General features: G+C 43.1%; 1 protein-coding gene across 4 annotated transcripts in view; it reads right to left on the bottom strand.

Annotated features, from left to right (window-relative positions):
* Positions 1-19341, bottom strand: part of hth (Meis homeobox homothorax) — a 666356-nt gene that overhangs the window by 596448 nt on the left and 50567 nt on the right. For all 4 annotated transcript variants that reach the window (XM_033482431.2, XM_033482432.2, XM_033482434.2 and 1 more), the window contains exon 4: positions 13557-13607. In XM_033482431.2, coding sequence (XP_033338322.1) covers positions 13557-13607 — 51 coding nt within the window. The remainder of the gene's footprint in view (positions 1-13556; positions 13608-19341) is intronic.

Raw genomic sequence — 19341 nt, 5'->3', positions numbered from 1 at the left:
CACCGAGAATTCATTTTTCAACGTCACCGGGATGAAGGTAAACAACGCGCGGAAAAATATGTCGGCGAGCAAATCGGCCCCGTGATCGCTTATCTGCCGTTATCAAGCGGCTGCGCTCGTGCACGATCGACCGGAATTTAATCAACGCCGGCAGCCACGCTCGCGTCGAAATTAGACGGGTCTGGCTTGAAACGGCTCGAACAAGGGAAGTCTCGGCGCGATCGGATCGGCTACGAAAATACTTGGAATAATTAAACGACTCGCCGACGATGATTTTGTTATTAGCTTGACAAGCAAAGTGGCTTGTTTTCGTCGCGACGAAACTCTTGACGCGTCTACTCTTGCGTCTACCGCCAGCTGTTAATTAATCGACGGAGATTCAGTCTGTCGGCCGTTTCCCGTTTGATATTGTTTGTTTCAACGGGAAATGAAGTATTTAAACGAGCTGTTTATACCATCGTTACGTCTGCAACAGATTTCCTCTTTAAGGAAAGAAATTTACACCTCGTGCCGCGCGCGATATTTATAAGACGACGACACTGGACTTTACGCGAATTCTCATTTCCGTTCTTTCATAAAAATCTCGAGTTGAAAAAAATGTCTTACAACAACTAGAAAATTTGATGCGGTGAACATGAGATAATAATATAATTAGTTTTTGTCAAGCGCTTGGCTTACGATTTCTTTTCAAAGAAACGTGCGCGTGCAGACAATTTAATACAGCGCAACTCCGTGCGAAGAGTCGTCACAAAATAAAACTAAAATACTTCTGGTTTTCTTTGATATATTTATAGAAATGTGGAGACACTGTTTCATTTGTAATAGAACAGATTAATAAAGTAATGCTAATTGTTAGATAAAAATTGAAAAGTATCCATTTTAAGATACGGTGACGTTAAGAAAGAAATTCTTTACATAATTGAAATTATTGTGGACGAAGTTTACGAATAACTTCAATTTCTTTTTAATATTGTTTATATCTATTGTTTATTTTTCTCTTTAATTCTGCTTATTTTCTATTGTTTATTTCTCTCTTCAATATTGCTTATTTTCTGATATCATAAATATATTAATAATATTATAAATACATTTGTTTTTTGACAATTTTAAGAAATTTATATGGTTTTCAAACGTTTAAATATGCGGCGGGCATCGTCCGTCAAATTCAAACGTTTGCTGGCAAGACTCGTCATTTCCACACGAGGAATATAAATAAAATATGGAAGGAAAGGAATATAAGGAATATAAATAATAATAAAGAAATATAAATAATAATATGCATGGAGCACCGGCTGTTTGACAAATCTGATTCGTTGTCATTGTCATTTCGATGAGGTAAACGATAGAACAATGACGTGCCTAACAACCAATCGGATGCATCGTCAGAAAGTCGTTCGACTTGTAAGAAAAATTACGTCCGATGTTTGAACGGTTCCTGGTGGAAGGCACGAGACACGCCGCGCTAACATTAGCCAGACAGATTCCCGAAGAAGGAGGGAAACAAAGATCCACGAATCCCGGTCCAAGTGTCTTGGCAAGATGGACGGAGGCATCTTGCGTCACAAAGTTGCGAGAAGCCCCGTTCCTCGTCGCCAAGAAGACCGGTATAATGGACCACCAGCGTAGAAGCGTTCGCCAGGCCCTCGGTTACGTTATACTTTACACATGCTTCTCCCACCTCGTCCCCGGAACGCTTCTTTTTCTTCCGACTATGTCGAAGAGTCCCCAGGACCGGCGCCTCCTACGATCCCGCGGACAGCTTTTTATTTCTAATTCGCGGGGACCGGGTCCCGAGCGAACATGAACGGCTGGCGTTCGCGTGGGCGTCGAGATTTTTGGCGGAGGTGGCGAAGCAGCGTCGAAAGTCAAATATCCGACGGTCTCGGATAATTAGCCGGAAACTGGGGAGTATTTAGATCGCATTATTCGGTGCGACGTGTGGCCAGAAAATCGGACAGACCTCTTCTATTACCTTGGTAGATCGTTATCTCTAGCGGCAGCGCGTTCGATGGCGCCTAATTTACTGGAGTCGTAACTAGACTGTGGACGACTTTGTAAATTTACGGTCGCGGATGCTAATTCGTAAAAAAAATAAGACTAGACGGAATTTTAGTGGCTATACCGCGGCTTTTATCGCGCTCGTTCGTACATAAAACGGTGGACTACATAAAAATCTTTGTTTTACTGCATTTTGCCGGATAGGAGACGCAAGTCCGTAAACTTTCACTGAATGCGAGCCGACCGAGACGCGATTCCAGTACCGAACGGAATCGTAAAGAACCAGGCGCAAAAGTAATTGCGGATTGCGAGCCGATAATCGGGAATATGCAATTAATCGGGCGGCGGATCGATGCGCGAAGAAAGGGCGCGGGAATGTATTAAACATTCCTTGAATTATACTTCGAATCGACGATGGCTTCCTGCCGGGATCATTTATGCATACGCCTGTTACCGTCGTATCTATCAATTAGTCGCAATCTCTATCGATTTCATACTTATTAATCGAGAGACCTCGTTCGCGGCGTAGATCAAAGTTGCATGCGGAATTTCCGGAAAGTCCGTTGGAAATTCATACGATCCGCGTGTAAACTGATATTGTATTCCTGTAGAAGTTATTTTACCAAGTGAACCGCCGTGCCGATCACCGTAAAAATATCATAAAACCGAAATGGTTCATTCACGGGAACAAGAACTGACACGTCAAGCTTCACCTTGGTCATTATTATTCTACGTTCTTGTAGTTCCTGATCAAATTTGACGTGTCCTATGAGCGACACAGTAGACGACGTGTTATTACTTGATAACGCAAATTGGTTAAACGCAAATTACTCGACGGTACTTGTTTGCTTCTTTCACTTTACCGTGAAATCTACTTCGTATGCTTGACACAGTTCACGTACTATACTCCCAACCCAAATTTCAAGCCTTTCAACATCCGAAAACCGATCTTAGAATAGAAAAATAACTTTATCCCCTGCTTAGCCCCTTTTAACGCGCTATGCTACCCGATAGAAATAAATTCAGCTCTCGGTCTTTCGCACAAATATTCCCACGACCCTAATTCCACTTTTCTTGATCACTTTCACAACAGACCTGCTAATTCCATGTCCTTTTTTACCGATGGAAGCAGGAGAGATAGCAACGACGGCGTTGGCTCAGCATACTTTTCTCCAGATCTAAACATCTCGGCTCAATTTGGACTTAATAATCAAACATCCACTTTCTCCGCAGAATGTCTGGCAATTAAAAAAAGACCATCGAGATCTCTACCAACTAACCGCACGAAAATCTCTTCATCTACTACTGATTGCCCAAGCGTTTTACAGGCTCTATCCAATGGCTCCGTAAGTATAAAAATCAATCCCGTTGCGTTCGACGTCGGAAAAGTAATACATAATTATCACGGCAAAAAATCTGGATCTCTTCTGGAAAACGCCGCCGAACTGGATGCCTCCCCTGATATCCCAGTTCCGTATTCCGATTTCTTTAAAAGTTTTAAAATCCAAGCGTAATATGATACCGAGAAGCAAGTTCTACAACTCTTTTTACAATCCGAGCTCGAAACAATGGTTTGCTCGCAAAAACCTTGCCAGTGACTTTGTTTCCTGAACCAACAGACTTCGTGCAAACCATTACAATCTGGCCTTCTCACGCATTAATATTACTGATGATCCGTAGTGTCAGTGCGATTGTTTCAAGCAAGATCTAATTCACCTGTCCTTCTTACACGATAGATGCCTTTTTATGTAAACCGTACATTCAATCACTGTTAATAATTGTTAAATTCCTTAAAAAGCACGACGTGCATCCTTAAGCGTTACATACAGTACTCGATAAGTTTCATGTATCCAAAGTAATATGTAATAATATTGAATGATATATTGTATATGTAATAATAATTTTCTAATAATATATTACAAAACATATCGCTAATAACCCCGTAGGGGGTTTCATGGCTTAATACATAAAAAACAAAAATCTACTTCGCGACATTCGTTATCGTTCAAATGTTCGATGAAAGATTTTATCTCCGCCAAAAGAAACTAAGATCAAGTAATTCACAATTAGACATCTATTTACAGAAATGTTTAGAAAGTGAGAGCCAAGATGAAAAGCAACATTCGCCGTTAATGAAACGAAGCTCTAGGTGAATAGATAACAAACGAGTGGAGCACTTGAATTAACGCTTGTAGCGCCGGACAATGACATATATCGTTGTTCGCAACACTCGACAAAAATCTTGTTTCCTCAATATTTAAAAAGCTCTAATTTCTTTCCAAAATCTCATCGAACTACGTTATCCAGGTATGGTATGTTTTCCTCGCTAAAAGGGTTAGATGGTACAATCAGTGTCACAGATTTTATCAGACAATCACAACTTACATCGTATTTGATTCGGAAGACGCGTAACCGGTTCGATAAATCTCGAGTGGAGCGCGACGATATCTCGTGGCAACGAATTAACCGATGTTTAGAAACAAAGAGTCCCGGAAACTTGGTTGACGACCCAATAATCGGCGCGCGATCGTGGCGGGCCGGGCAGCGGCAAGAAAGAGAGAAAGGTTTCGGGGGCGGGAGGGCAGGAAACACTAGAGGCCTCTTTTTCACCGGCGGGTAAAGCTATACCCTCTCGTTTTGTTTCGTATCTGCTCCATTTCCATGAATAAACTTCGTGTCCCGGCGAACGACGGCCGGTGGAGTGCTCGTTGCAACCTTGCGTCGAACAGCGAGGGTCCAACAAAACCCACAAAACGCATCCTGCTCTCGGAGCCGGTACCCGGAGAGGAGCCCCCGGTAGTAACGGTACCCTGGAAGCCAAGGATACCCGAAGAAGAGAGCCGCGCGCGAGCAGGATATCTCTCTGCGAACGAAACCTTTTCTCTCCGGCTGTCCTCCTCTCTCGGCCCCGCTCTGTAACCCCTCCGGCCCCGGCCAACCCCCTTTTTGCATCGCGTGTTCTACTCGTTGCACGCGTGTCGCCTCTCGTACACGTTCGGCGCACGATTAGCGCGACCGTGTTCGCGCGCGGTTCCCAGATTCCCCGGACTCCTTCTTCACGGCGAATTATCCGGCCGATTATTGCAATTTTGTTGCAAACCCTCGGACCCCGTTCCTCGAAACCTGGCTCGGGATTATTATACGCTCGGCATACTTGTTCGCAGCGATTTCCGTGACGACTCTGCTTGTCCTCCTCGGACTGCGCGCAGACCGAGCCGATCGCTCGGCAATCGAGATGCCGCGCCGGGACTACCGTGATCCACGTGATTTGCGCGTTCTAACGAGGGCGTAAAACCCCGTAACGAGCTTCGTGACAGAACGGCGACGGTTGCGAGCGGCCTGCGCGAATTCTGGGTAAACTCTGCCCCGGGTTCACGTGCGGAAAATTGAACGCGGCGAGAGTGAATCGGAATGAATACCGTGGAACAACCATTTGGCGGAGGACGCAACCGGTCGTCGGGTTTTTTAGCTCGAGGATCGATCGCTCGATCGCGGGTGACTATGGTAACTATTCAACGGTAAAAGAGAACACGAAATTATTAAATACCCGATGAAGACAAAATTACTCGGTGGAATAGTAATCGTGATGACAAGAGCCAAGCAGTTAAAGCGAGTTTAACACAATTTGACTAAATACAATTTTGTGAAATTTTTAGGTTGTCGGCGTGACAGAGTCGAAGTGTTAAACAAAAACCTAGAGAGAAAATAGACTGCCGGTATCGAGCATTTGTGATAGAAATCGATAAGTGAAATATTAAACTGCCAAGACATTAGATGAATTTGAAAATACAGTAATTTCTCCCCGATTCGCGCTCAGATTCTGCACAAAAAAGGACAATTTGAGGAGAGGAGGTACGATTATTGGAGCCTTGCAGCTCGTTTTAATAGTTGTTGACAATCGGAAACTGTAAAAACGAGCCGCAGGGCTCGAATAATCGTATCTCCACGTTCCGAATTGTCCATTTTTGTTTCAGAGCTGAGCGTCGATTAGGGAGAATTTACTGTACTTCGATTTGGATAGAACGATGGCAAATATTTTAGCAGAGAAGCTGGAGAAGAATTAGTCGAAACGTTTGGAAAGCTCGATAGCAGACTGACATCGTTCACTCGAGCTATTATTTACAGTAGAGAGATATGATCGGGAGAGATGTAATCGATCTTCGTTTCTTGAAGAAAGTGAAGAGCGACTTTTTACTGTGCGTTGTCCACGCGTTCTAAAATTTGTCACTTTATTCTGTACTGACTTACAGCGCATTTTGTGCAATTTATGACAAAATCGGATGATTGAAACTTAAAATGGAAGAAAGATTACAAAAATCGTTAAACGTCAATGTCCTGCTTTAAAAATTGTCACTTTGTTCTTTGTAACCAAACTTATAGCGGATTTTATGCATTTATGACAAAATTGAACGGTTGTAATTGAAAATGGAAGAATGATTAGAAGAATTAAGAAATGTCAGTGCCTTGCTTTTAATCTATTAAAGTCATTAAAGTAAAATTGGACTTACTATTTAGTTTCTATTTCCTGCAATTAATTTTCTAAAAATTGTCACTTCATTCTTTGTAACCAAACTTATAGCGAATATTATGCATTTATGACAAAATTGGATGGTTGCAATTTAAAATGGAAGAATGATTAGAAGAATTTGAAATGCTTTTAATCTATTAAAGTTATTAAAGTGAGATTGAACTTAGTACCTAGTTTCTATTTCTTGCAGTTAATACAGACAATGTTTATATTACATAAAAATCTGCAATCTATCTATAAGTGACCTAGTAGCTTATAAATGAATGATTCTAAGTTGGTAGCTAAATAAAATGGAAACGGGAAATTCGGTTGATCGAACAATGGCTCCTCTTTCCATATAATTCGATATTATATTATTTCGGGGATGCTCGTGTCAGAGCCGAGACGAATCACGCCGGAAGAGGTTTCTTTTCGGTTTCGAGGGGATCCGCATGACACGAACGCCGGCAGCCGAGTGCGCTCTCCTGGTAATAATTATTCTCGAAACGCAAGAGCGGCAATTAGCATCTCATTGGTTCATTTCTCGCTTATGCTAATGCGAATATTATGAAAGCGTGTGTTATAATCCCCGCGTGTGCTGGGGAGGCCCTTGAACGGGCCCCGGTAGGCCCTCGCGCGTTTCCTCGACACGGTCCAGTGGTAAAAGGCGACCGTTTGGCCATCTTTCTTTCCCTCGTTTCGTTTACGACGTCTCCGAAAAAACCCCGGAAAGACGTCGTTTTGTCCGCCCACGACGCGTTCAACGATCTTCGTGGCGGAAATTGTCAAAATGTTGCGATACAAAAATTGAAAGCCAATTTATTTGGAATCCGCCATCTTCGAGGATCAATCAGTCAGCAATTGTTCGCATTCGTCTTTGTCAGTGGGAACGCCATGCGAAATAGGCTTAAGCAGGTGTGAATGAGGCTTGTGTATAACGAGCGACTGAGACGAATGAACGAGCGATTGATAGTATGAATTCGGCCGTTGTTGCCGAGATAAACCGATAATGAAATAGACCGTAGAAATGGTAGTAAATTAGGCACAATTAAATTATGTGCCAGATAGTAGTGATAAAATAGTGATAGGTTGCGTCCAAGGGACCGGTTCGTTTATCGCATTTCCATAACAGCCTTAATTCTCTAAGCGATCTGCGATGTTGAAGCATCTGTGCTAAAATTGTCTATCATTTCGTTCTGTTATAAAATGCTTTGCCAAATAACGTAGTCTTTTTATTAAACGAAAAGCGAAGAAATAGGAAAAATATATATGAGAATATTCGATCCGGGCACGTTGAAATTTTAAATAAACGTTATCGAGCACCATGCGGGCGTTACAAGAGCTCGGGACTGTCGCGGGTTGATCACTTAAAGCGTTAAGTTTGAAGAAACATAAATAATGTTCACCATAATGTGGCTCCGTTCGTTCAATATCGAACGACGAAGACAGTTGGAAATAGACTATTCGATATTTGCGGGCTTTTCGTATTTGCAGCTGTTGATAAGGACGCCGCGTTGAATAAAAATTGCGTTGGCACAGTATCCTTGGCACGATTCTTGTCTGAAACCCTTGAACTCCGAGTAAGAGAAAGAACTTGAAAGTTCAGAAAGCAATCGGATCCAACCGCACTGGTAAAATTTGAGAACCGGACGGAAAATTTGCTCGGAACGCATCCGAGATCGCGGACAAAATGGCGCGCATCCGTTCGAAATGGGAGTTCGAGAAGCACCGATGAAGTCCGCCGCGGAAAGAAAGGGCCGAAAAAGGTCCCCTAGAAAACAGGACATTATCGTTCCATCGGAGCGTCCCAGATAAGATCCGCGCGCCAACGGAAAACACGGATTCCACCGAAGAGAATGGAGCGCTTTCTCCGCGCTGAAAAGACTTCGCCCTCGGCGGACGAGGATTCTTCTCGCTTTTAACCCCGGGGAAACCCTTGACCTTCGGTGAATCGGGAGAAGGAGCTGTTTGCTACACGATTTTACCGCGTCCGCCATTGTACGCGCCGCTTTCGGCTTGGAACAACGCCGACCCCGTTCTGCTTGTTCTTGCCGAAGGTTAAAGGCGCCGGTAGGGAACGCTATTCACGGTGGCTACTCGCAGAATGAAACCATTACTTCTCGAAGAATTCTACTTCACGTCTTAATCGAAGAACGAGACGCGAATGCTTAATGAAAGCGAGAGCCATGGAAGACAATCAAGATACCGCGAGCCTTGCATTCCGACATGCCTAAAACTTAAGCGATCTGTGGTTTTTCTGCGACTCGTTTCTACCATGTTTAATATCCAGAGGACATAGACAGCGCCTGTTGATTCATCGATGCTCGCTAGTTGCTCTTACGAGAAAACAGTATTCCAAACTTAACTCTTTAGCTACGGCAGATGTTGATACATAATACCGTGCACTGCACGCAGCATGTAACAATTTAACCGCGCTCTGGTGGTGCGTGTATTTTTCAGATTCACATTGACATGGACGAAACATTGAACCGTATTACACGTTGTTCGTTAATAATAATAATAATAATAAGAAGAAGAAGAATTTCTGATAAAATGTGTCGTACTCTTGTAGGTGTCAAAAATTGGCTGAATCCTTAGGTACGAGTCAAAAAAACTGCAAATATCTGTGCAGGTTTTATATTTAGAAAATAGTTGTTTCAGCGAAAATAAAAGACTGATATATCTTCGAAAAAAACACGATAAAATATAATATAATATTTATTATATGTATAAACACATCCGGTTATATATCTTATTTATTTAGCCGAACGACAAAACAGCAATAGTCTACACCTATTGCAACCATCGCACTGATACCTAGTATTATGTACTTAAATAGATTTTCCCGTTTATAAATAAATAAATATAAATACGCGTGTGGTTACAAACCCATCCCGCGGAAGTACTCGAGCGTTAGATTCGCTACTAGAAAATCGAATCTCCTAGTAGTCTAGGGTTTAAACTGCTGGCATCGTGTCGTAATTTCTTTAGAATGTTCCAGGAAACTGAATGATCGGCATTCAAAGGGAATACTGAATAATTTACTGACGAAACCAGCGGCCACAATGGATAGCAAAGTGGCGGAAAATTCGTTCGGAATAACGAAGCCAATCGATTCGACGAACGATTAAGCCAGAAATCACACGATTCTCGCCGACAATGAGAGGAGCGTTTCGCGCGCAACAGTTTCCATTCGATGGAGCCCCCTTTTTCGCAAAATTTCACCGTCCCCCTGGTCCCTGAAAATGCAGCTGCTCCAAATTCCACGGCAGATCTCGCCGTTTCGCTCGCTGGACCGTGACATCCTCTAGCCCCTGGAAACCCTCCACCTATGCAATATCCTCGAGCCTCGGGGCCCCGTCATATCCTCCGAAGACTTCCGGAACGCCTGGCAATCTCGGCTTTCCCATTCCGCGAAATTATCGGCAAAAAGCTCGGTTCGATCGACGGCCGGTTCGAGATAGGGACTGCGGCCCGCCGCGCCGGGAGGAGAAGAAACGCCGGGAACGGAGAGTGAAAGAGCTGTTCGGTAAAGGGCGAGGGGGGCAGGGACGGGCGAAGGGAGAAAGAATCGAGGGAGAAGGGCGGGTCGAGCAAAAACCACGAGCGTTACGTGCCTGTTCTTTACGATAGAAGCTCATTGCTCGTAGATTGCGATTTGCCACGGACGTAATGAAGCCACGCCAGCTTCTGGCGGCGCGGCGCGGCTCGGCTCGGCTCGGCTCGCCGCTGCGAACCCGGCTCCTGCGGCCCCGTGATTGCGATTTTTGATTCGAGAAACCTCCCCGCCGTGCCGGCATAGCAACCTCGGATGTCCGTAAATTTCCCCGCTTAGAATTAGATTCCGCGCCGTTGCTTTTTCTCGACCGATCCTCGCCGACGGAGGTTTCGCGCGTCGACCGAGAGTCCAACGACGAAAGGAGTTCGAAACGCGTTTCGGAAAGACCCCAGGGGAAGCTGGCCCGTTGCTCGGTAATTGCTCGGCCATTGTCGGAGGCGTGTATTTATGCAGGCGCAATTGGGATCGCGAGGAAACGTTTATTAAAAGCAGCCGCGCCGAGCCGCGCCGGCACGAAACGCTTTGAATCACCGCGCGCTCTTAGCAACAGGTGTAATGATAGTGACCGTAACTGGATCAATGATGGCCGACGGTCGTAACTCATTTACAGGCTGGTCGTTTTGTTTCGATAGTCGGCTAGCAGGACTCGCTGGGAGACAAATTCGGCCTTCCTCGCGAAGAAAGACATTCCGGCGGCGCGACTCGAAATACGAATCACGCGTGTTAAGACATTCCAGGCGGTTTTCTCGAATGTATTCGTGACGCCTGTGCGCGTGCTGATGCCGATCTTAACGCGTAACCATTAAACATAATAAACTGGAACTATGAAATAATAAAACGCCAATTAGCGGTTAATTTGGGCGCTGAAAAAATCGTGCTCATCCTTTCGTGAAATTCTCCGCAGACTTTTTTAACGAGCCTCGATGCGAAACTTTCCCATTTCGACTTTCAATTTAATCGTCTCCGCGGTCTCCGAGAGGATGCCAGACGTTCCAGAAAACATTCTCGTCTCGGTTTTCGCGCGAAGTTTCTCGAAGTACGCGGCGCTGCGGAGTCGGTCGCGTTTCTCTTTCGAATTCAGATGGCGGATCGCGTGCGACGTGGGCGTGGGGCATCGATATTGTATTTAATGTTGCGGATGCATAATAGTCTGCGCAACCTGCCGCATAGCAACCGCGCAATGCTCCTCCTGCATCCCCGACGCGGCGTCCTCGTGTTTTCCGGTTTTTCGTTTCCCGGTATTTTCGTTCCTTTTTTTTTTTTTCATTTCGACGGATCCCTTTTTTTTCATTCGTTGTTTCAACAGATCGAGACCGACCGACAGTTGTGACAAGAGAGAAAGAGCGAGAGAGAGAAAGAGGGAGAGAGAGAGAGAGCGGGAGAGAACGCACGGTAGATGCGAGTCTGGGTACACCTTTCCGTGGATGTTTGCGCGCGGACCGATGCCGTCATGACAGCTCAGATAACGGGCGTGACATTTTGAAAAATTGAGGGCAACGATGCGAACAACGTCAACGAAATGCATCCCCGTGGTTCGTTTTCCTTCTCCCTTCGCGCTGCCGTCCCCGCCCGACCCGCCGACCGACGAAAAACGAAACGCCCGTACACCGGTTCACCATTAACACACCCGGATACATCCAATTTTGAATTATAGTCGGCGCCGAAAATTTTCCTGGATCCTCCTCGTCCGACAAAATAAGATCGCCCGCCCTCGGGCCGCACCAGAGATCACAATTTTGAACGTGCATTTGTGCAACTAATATGTCTCGATAACTTGAATTAACTAAATGAAATAATCCAGATGAACATGACCGGTGTGAACGATTATAGTAACACACCCGCCAAAAATACGGAAATTTTATAAAATGTTAATGCACTTCCAATTAATATTCCTACATGTACTACCGATGAATATGTTACTAAAAGTTTTATATCCGATTGACGTAAACGTAATAATATTACAGTAACAATAATAATTAATCTATAAATAATTAATTGTAAAAAGTAAATGGAAATATATTTATTCGTAACATTCGAACACAATAAAATAGAAGTTAGAATTATTGAACCAAAAACGGGGACTTTAACGTGAGCTTTTAATGATCGATTATCTAATATAAATATAAGAGAATCTCAACAAAAATAGAAAATATTCTGGACACACGATATCATTCATTGAAACTTAAATCATAATTTTGTATTTTGAATACACGCGATATGAGCAGATATTTCTAGTATCCATTTCGTTACCCGTACTCCTCGATTAGAAAATTATATCTCGGATATATCATTTAATTTGTCAACGAACCAACGAATAAGTCTAGAATCAGGGATTCCAGAGAGTTCGAAATGCAATTTGCATTTCGGCAGTCGGTGCATGCCCGATAATTATTTCGGCTAGATAAGGAACGATAACGAAGAAAAGGTTCGTTACCGGCAAAAGACCAAAAGCTTCTCGGAGAAGAGACGGTAACGGTGGATCGACATTGAGCGCAGTACCGATGGGCTTTTGTCCTTGTCCGACAGGGAATACGCCCGAGTTATTTAAAAAGGCCCACTATCCGTTATCTCGATCGGGGACCGCGGAGAGTAGCTTGAAGTATTTCTTCGTCCGGCGTCTCGAAGGCCTGCCATTCGAGTGGCCGCCTGGAGGAAACAAAGCTGCGTTACCCAGCGTTTCTTTCGTCTAATTACCGGGATGTCGTTTTGCATGGCGCTCTAGCGTTGAAATCGCCGGGTCAGTCACGGAGACTGAGCTCGCGATGAGAATCATTGGCCGGAATCGATACGCAACGATCTCCGCGTTCAGGTTGCTTCGCGTGAAAAAGATAGCGCCGCAGATACCGGCGAGCACCGCTTAAACAATTGCACGATCGCGCGGCTTGATGCAATTAAAAGCGATCGCAACCCCCGTTGGCGCGGAGGTGGCAAAATCCGCGAGCTTCGCTCGCGGCGAACGAGCCAGCGAACGGGAAGCATGCGAGCGGGACGTTATAGAAACGAATCTAAATTACAAAAAGATTTGTTCTGCGGCCGAGTATCGTTCCGTTCTATCTAAATCCCGGAGCGCAACCGCGGAAACAATGTTTCGCGTTCGTGAAAGGCGCGCCCGGTCTGATTTTCCAGCGCAGAGTCTTCCCACAATTTCCGCCGACAATTATACGCTTCCCGTCTCGGGGCGGCGTTCCGAGACAGCTTTTCTATCGTCATTCCTGAAAACGAACGCGCGCCTCGTGCTGCCCGCGCAAAAGCAAGCACGCCGGGTGGCCGAACGTATCCCGGCGCGCGCGATCCTCAGATAAAATTGAATGATTAGGCGCAAACGAGGCGAGCGCGCGTTTCGCGGCCGAGCGAATAGGAAGAGGAGGAGCCCGGCGAAGGAGGAAAGGGACAAATAAAAAATGATCGCCGGTAGGTAAACCGGGGGAGGAACGATGGAGGGGCTGAGTCGATGGGGTTCGCGACAGCAGGGGCAAATAAGGAAATACTCACCAGCGAGTCCACCTCCGGATCCGCGATGTAGTATGGTTTCTCTTGTCTGATCTGTAACACACGGGCACACGGTTAAAAGCTTTGATAATTAGACTCGGTAATTGCGGTATTAAAACTATAGAAACGATCGTATCTCGGATGGCTGCGTACACGCGCGCGCACACCGGCCTGCGTACGCGTGCACAGGCTCGACCGTCTGTACTCTATATATTCCTCGATCTTTGTTCCGCCGCTCGAAATCCTCTCCTCGTTTCCGTCGTTTCGTTTCTACCCCGCGGTCGAGGGCCGCCTGCGCTCACGGTTCGCCGTTCCAGCCGGTCTTTCTCTAAGCGATTTCCTTCGCGTGCTTCCTCTTAATTGGACCCCCACTGTTCAATTCGTCGGTATAGAAACGGAAACGCGTCGGCGAACGCGATGGAATTCTCTCCCTCTTTGTCTCCTTCTTCTCTCAAACTCTCTCTCTCTCTCTCTCTCTCTCTCTCTCTCTCTCTTTTTTCCTTCTCTTAGCCGCGAGCAGACGATGAACAGCAACGAAAGCGCGACGGAGAGAAAAATAGAGGGAGAGAGAGATCGGAAAGAAACTAACCACGGGATTCTCAAGCATTTTCATGGCGCCGCGTAGTGCCGATCAGAATGGAAACAAAAGGGAGACGGTGCATCCCCGCCCGACTGGTTGCCTCGGTCTTAATTGGACCCGCGAGTTCTTACTGGAAACGCGAGCTACTCGCATCGACGCGCCGAGGGGGAACCGAGCGAACGACAAATGTCGATGAAGTTGACGGATACAGGAACGGTGCCAAGTTCGAATCCGCAAGATTTTCGAAGACGTCGAGGTGTAGTTGATAATTCGGTCGAGATCGATTTGCATCGAAGCAATCCGCGCGGCAATTATTCCGGGGTGTTGATAAAAAAAATTGCCGAGCATCGAATGAAAGTATTTGAAACTCGTCGCGGCGACCTAAAGCGAAAATCACGTGAGTTTCGACGGCTGAAAAGCGTAGCCTTGTGCGACGGTAACAACAGTCCAAGGAATCGTTGCGAAGCTCTACTTTTTTACAGCGGTCGTAAACGCGATTGTAATTTTCCCGGCGCAGAATCACCGGCGCGCTCTGTGGAGTTTGTCTTCAGACTGTTCTTGAACTTCGGGTGAATAAATTCATTATTTGTTGGGAAGTTTTTGCACCGATTCCGTAGATTATGCTTCTATGACGGGTCAATTTGCATGAATTAGCATTAATCGAGTCGCCGATGCATTAAGAGTTAGGCGAAGCGTGTGTTAGTGTCACTTAGTCCTTGTCTATCGAGCGCTGCCATCTAATTGAAGATTAATGCCGATACGAACAGCTTTATAAATACTGAATAATCCTGTTCCGCGAGAACCAGTTTCTCCGAAAACAAATCGAAACGTTCGCTCGGTTCTCTCGACTTCTCGGTGATCCCGAGTCCTGAGAACGTCGTTCGCGAATCCCTACAAATGAATTTTCTCGCAGGTAGCTACACTTTAACCGTTATTTAGGGCACTCCACCGATGTCGTCACGGTCAGGTATGGTATGCAGAGTCGGGCAAAAAACTAATCGGCGACTAACGATTGAATTACTATCGTTCATCGTTAATCGCAGTTAACGATTACATTCGTTTCAATCATTAATCGCAATTAACGATCGAAGTATTGCTGTTCATAACGATTGACGATTAATTTCATTGATTCAATCGTCGATTTATCGAAACATATAATATAAACAACATGTTATGTTTAAATGAATCTTTCCGTTATCCAAAATGCAATACCTATTCACCATATTGCGTGTATCATTTTGTTGTTTTAAATTAGAATTTCAGTTTAGTAGTCAGTTGTTACAAATTAACGAAAATTAATAATATTGAAATGAAATTGTCCACAATTCGAATACATGCCTAGTACAATTACTCCCACCAGCAATTAGTTAAATTAAGAAAACAACAGCGCTGTAAAATAATAATTTTGAGATGGGCTTCACTCTGAAATCAATGAGTCAATAATTGAGCCGTTTATTTTGAAAGTGGCATAAATCACTTTGTTCTTAAGTCGATATATTTAAGGGTTTGCGTTTTAACACGTTTCAAAATATGGATGCTAACTTTCGAGAAGATTTACTTGTATTTGTTATCTCAGGATACTGATATTTTTCTCAGTATAAATAATTTCGTATAAACATTAAAAAATCACCGCTTTTCATTACGGTAAAGTGACTTAAGTCACTTTCAAAATAAATAGTTTAGAAAAATCACTGACATATATTAATTTTGTCCGACGTATTTTACCGAAGTGGTGTTTTGAAAGGACAGTGATTTACTAAAATTGTTGAATAAATTACATATATAATAATAATTTATACCATGAACATATTTAATATAAAGGTTTGATTTAAGTATTTTTTATTTTAATATTCATAAAATACAAAAATAATTAGTACATTTTGAAACATAAGTATAAATAATTTATATGAAAATATACATCAATTTAATTTTCGTCATCAATAGGAGTGATTAAGTCCTCGGAAATCGTGTTTCGTTTCAAATTTTTCAAATAACTGTGGTATATTGGGGGTATATAATTAAGCAAGTCCATCGTGTCTTTGTATTTTGCTGAAGAAACAGGACGAGATCCAGCGTATAACGGATCCATTCCTATTATATTATTATGTTATTATTATCACTATAATATAATTTACAAAACTGCACTATTCTCTTTCGCACTTATCAAAACAATACTTCACACACACTTATCACACGTTTCTATTTCTTTTACACTAAGCCCCGCAATTAATTTCCCGAGTACAGCGACTTACGCCACTTTCAAAATAAACATGTTTGTTATACCGTTAATTAGCAAAACTTCTCTCGAACAAATCTCAATAGTTCTCAACTTATTGATTGCAAATATTTTTAGAATGAAAAGATACCGTTCAATTGTAATTAGTGTTACCATTAACTCGATTTTTTTGAAAAAGTGACTTATGCCACTTTCAAAATAAATAGTTTAGAAAAATCACTGACATATATTAATTTTGTCCGACGTATTTTACCGAAGTGGTGTTTTGAAAGGACAGTGATTTACTAAAATTGTTGAATAAATTACATATATAATAATAATTTATACCATGAACATATTTAATATAAAGGTTTGATTTAAGTATTTTTTATTTTAATATTCATAAAATACAAAAATAATTAGTACATTTTGAAACATAAGTATAAATAATTTATATGAAAATATACATCAATTTAATTTTCGTCATCAATAGGAGTGATTAAGTCCTCGGAAATCGTGTTTCGTTTCAAATTTTTCAAATAACTGTGGTATATTGGGGGTATATAATTAAGCAAGTCCATCGTGTCTTTGTATTTTGCTGAAGAAACAGGACGAGATCCAGCGTATAACGGATCCATTCCTATTATATTATTATGTTATTATTATCACTATAATATAATTTACAAAACTGCACTATTCTCTTTCGCACTTATCAAAACAATACTTCACACACACTTATCACACGTTTCTATTTCTTTTACACTAAGCCCCGCAATTAATTTCCCGAGTACAGCGACTTACGCCACTTTCAAAATAAACATGTTTGTTATACCGTTAATTAGCAAAACTTCTCTCGAACAAATCTCAATAGTTCTCAACTTATTGATTGCAAATATTTTTAGAATGAAAAGATACCGTTCAATTGTAATTAGTGTTACCATTAACTCGATTTTTTTGAAAAAGTGACTTATGCCACTTTCAAAATAAACGGCTCAATTAATCAAAATGAAAAATAGTATACGGCATTGTTTGAGTCATAACTCAAGCATTCAATTAACTATCTGTATAGTTTTCTTTCTTTTTAACTTCGAGGGCGTTTGTGAAACGGAGCTACATATTTACCCTTATAGGTGCCTCTTGCACTCGAACCTATCATAGCTCCAAATCATTTGACACGATCCATTGAATTTTATTCGTATGAAATTCAGCCAAAATATATTTATATTAAAAAATATATATATATTTCATATGAAATTCGTACAAAACAGATTTGGTGATGTCAAAATGATTTTGAAACGTGGTATAGAAATTTTTGGTGGTGCCTCAAAGTAGCCACTCGTGTCCAAAGAGTTAATAAACATCTGACCGTTTCCGAACGATCAAAAAGTAGATCTCGGTGCTTCGACGTCCAGCTTCAGCAATAACAGATAGAAGAACCGTTCTGGTCTCAATTCACCTCCGGTGACGGCTAGAATATTCAAGGGAGCCGCGGCGGCAAAAAGCAATCCTACCCCGAAGAACGCGAGTCAAAAGCAAAAATCGAATTACGATCACCGATGGTAAGGGGGCTGGTGCCGCTGGCTGCTTCTGCCGTTGGACTCCGAAGAGGCTCGGCACGAAACAGAGCCGCGATTTCTGAGAACGGGACCCGGCGCGTATTCATGAGTCTGAATTCTGAATGGGAGTTCCTCTCGCTCGCATCGGGTGTATAGGTAATGAAGGCGTCTCTCGTACGCCGCACAAAAATACTGTCAACTCTTCGTAGGGGGGAACTAGTTCTTGCAGGGTCCTGTCACCGTGCTTTTTCGCCGATCCCTGAGCGTGCAGGTAGCCACGTCGATTACAAATTGTAAGCAGACCCGTCTCCGCGTTTTGCTCCCTCCCAAACCGTCGTAGTATCGTTTCCATTCGCGTCAGCATCTTTGTGTCGCTCGCTGCGATTCCGAGCTTTACGTTACCCTGCCAGAAAACAGCAATGTCGAAAGTTCGACAAGTTCAGCGCTTTTTATCGTCGGTTCTGGAGGGCCTCCGCGCGGACAATCGTTAGACTGCCTGCGCAAAATAAAAATTGTCAGAGGGTGAAATAGTATTCGCGCACCTTTTAAAGCGGTGTAACCTTTTTTAAAACTGGACCAAATTACTGGAACTTTTCGGAGATGTCGGAGGGACTGGTTTACTGTGCGATAACTAAAATATCGCTCTTTTAGTTTTGCTATTACTTGGAATGATTATGGAAATAAAAAGCTGACGAAAATGTTAAAAAATGCTTTTTGTGGGTTTCGGTAACTTACATGCATTTTGAAAATTTTATCAAAGCGGGTTCACGTTGTTATGAGCTACAAACTATTAAGGATATCGAAAATCACAGTTTTCCGTAGCACTCGACCAAGAATCGTGAGAATAACACAATTTTTATATTTTCGTTATAAGCTCGGATGAAAAAAATAAAAGAACATAATTTTATTTTTAACTACTGTAACTAAGTAACTACTGTTTTTTATACTCATTGTACTTCGATTGGGAATCATTTTAATAAGTCGATAATAATGCGGCGGTATTTTTAAATATTCTTGTCACGAGTTTCACTCCCGTCGCAGCGCACTATCGTTTTTCCGACACGCGCGCGAAAAAAGCCGGTGTGCCCGTAATAAAATATGAACAAATTAAAAAGTGGCTGCGGCGATAGGGTTTTTATGCATTTAATTTTATAAAATCTTCCACGGAATTTCATTCTAGCCGGTCTCGCGATGCCCGGCTATAAAAACGTCCTTTGCATCCTGAAATTTTCAGTGGTAAAAAACGAACGCCACCGAAACGCTGACTCAAAAGGTCAGCTATTCCAGTATAGAATTCGACAAACCGTTCGAGAAAACCGAATTCCCTCGCGCCATTCATTCTGTTGGTAATTTCAAACAGTCGAACTGTCCGGTTTAAAGTTTCTCAGCCGGTCGAACTAGATCCTCGTCCCGTTTCAGAGTAATCCGGTGGGGACA

Source organism: Megalopta genalis, unplaced genomic scaffold, assembly GCF_051020955.1.
Source record: "Megalopta genalis isolate 19385.01 unplaced genomic scaffold, iyMegGena1_principal scaffold0020, whole genome shotgun sequence".
Lineage (NCBI taxonomy): Eukaryota > Metazoa > Arthropoda > Insecta > Hymenoptera > Halictidae > Megalopta > Megalopta genalis.
The sequence above is the reverse complement of the archived record's forward strand: the minus strand, read 5'-3'. Positions and strand labels throughout refer to the sequence as shown.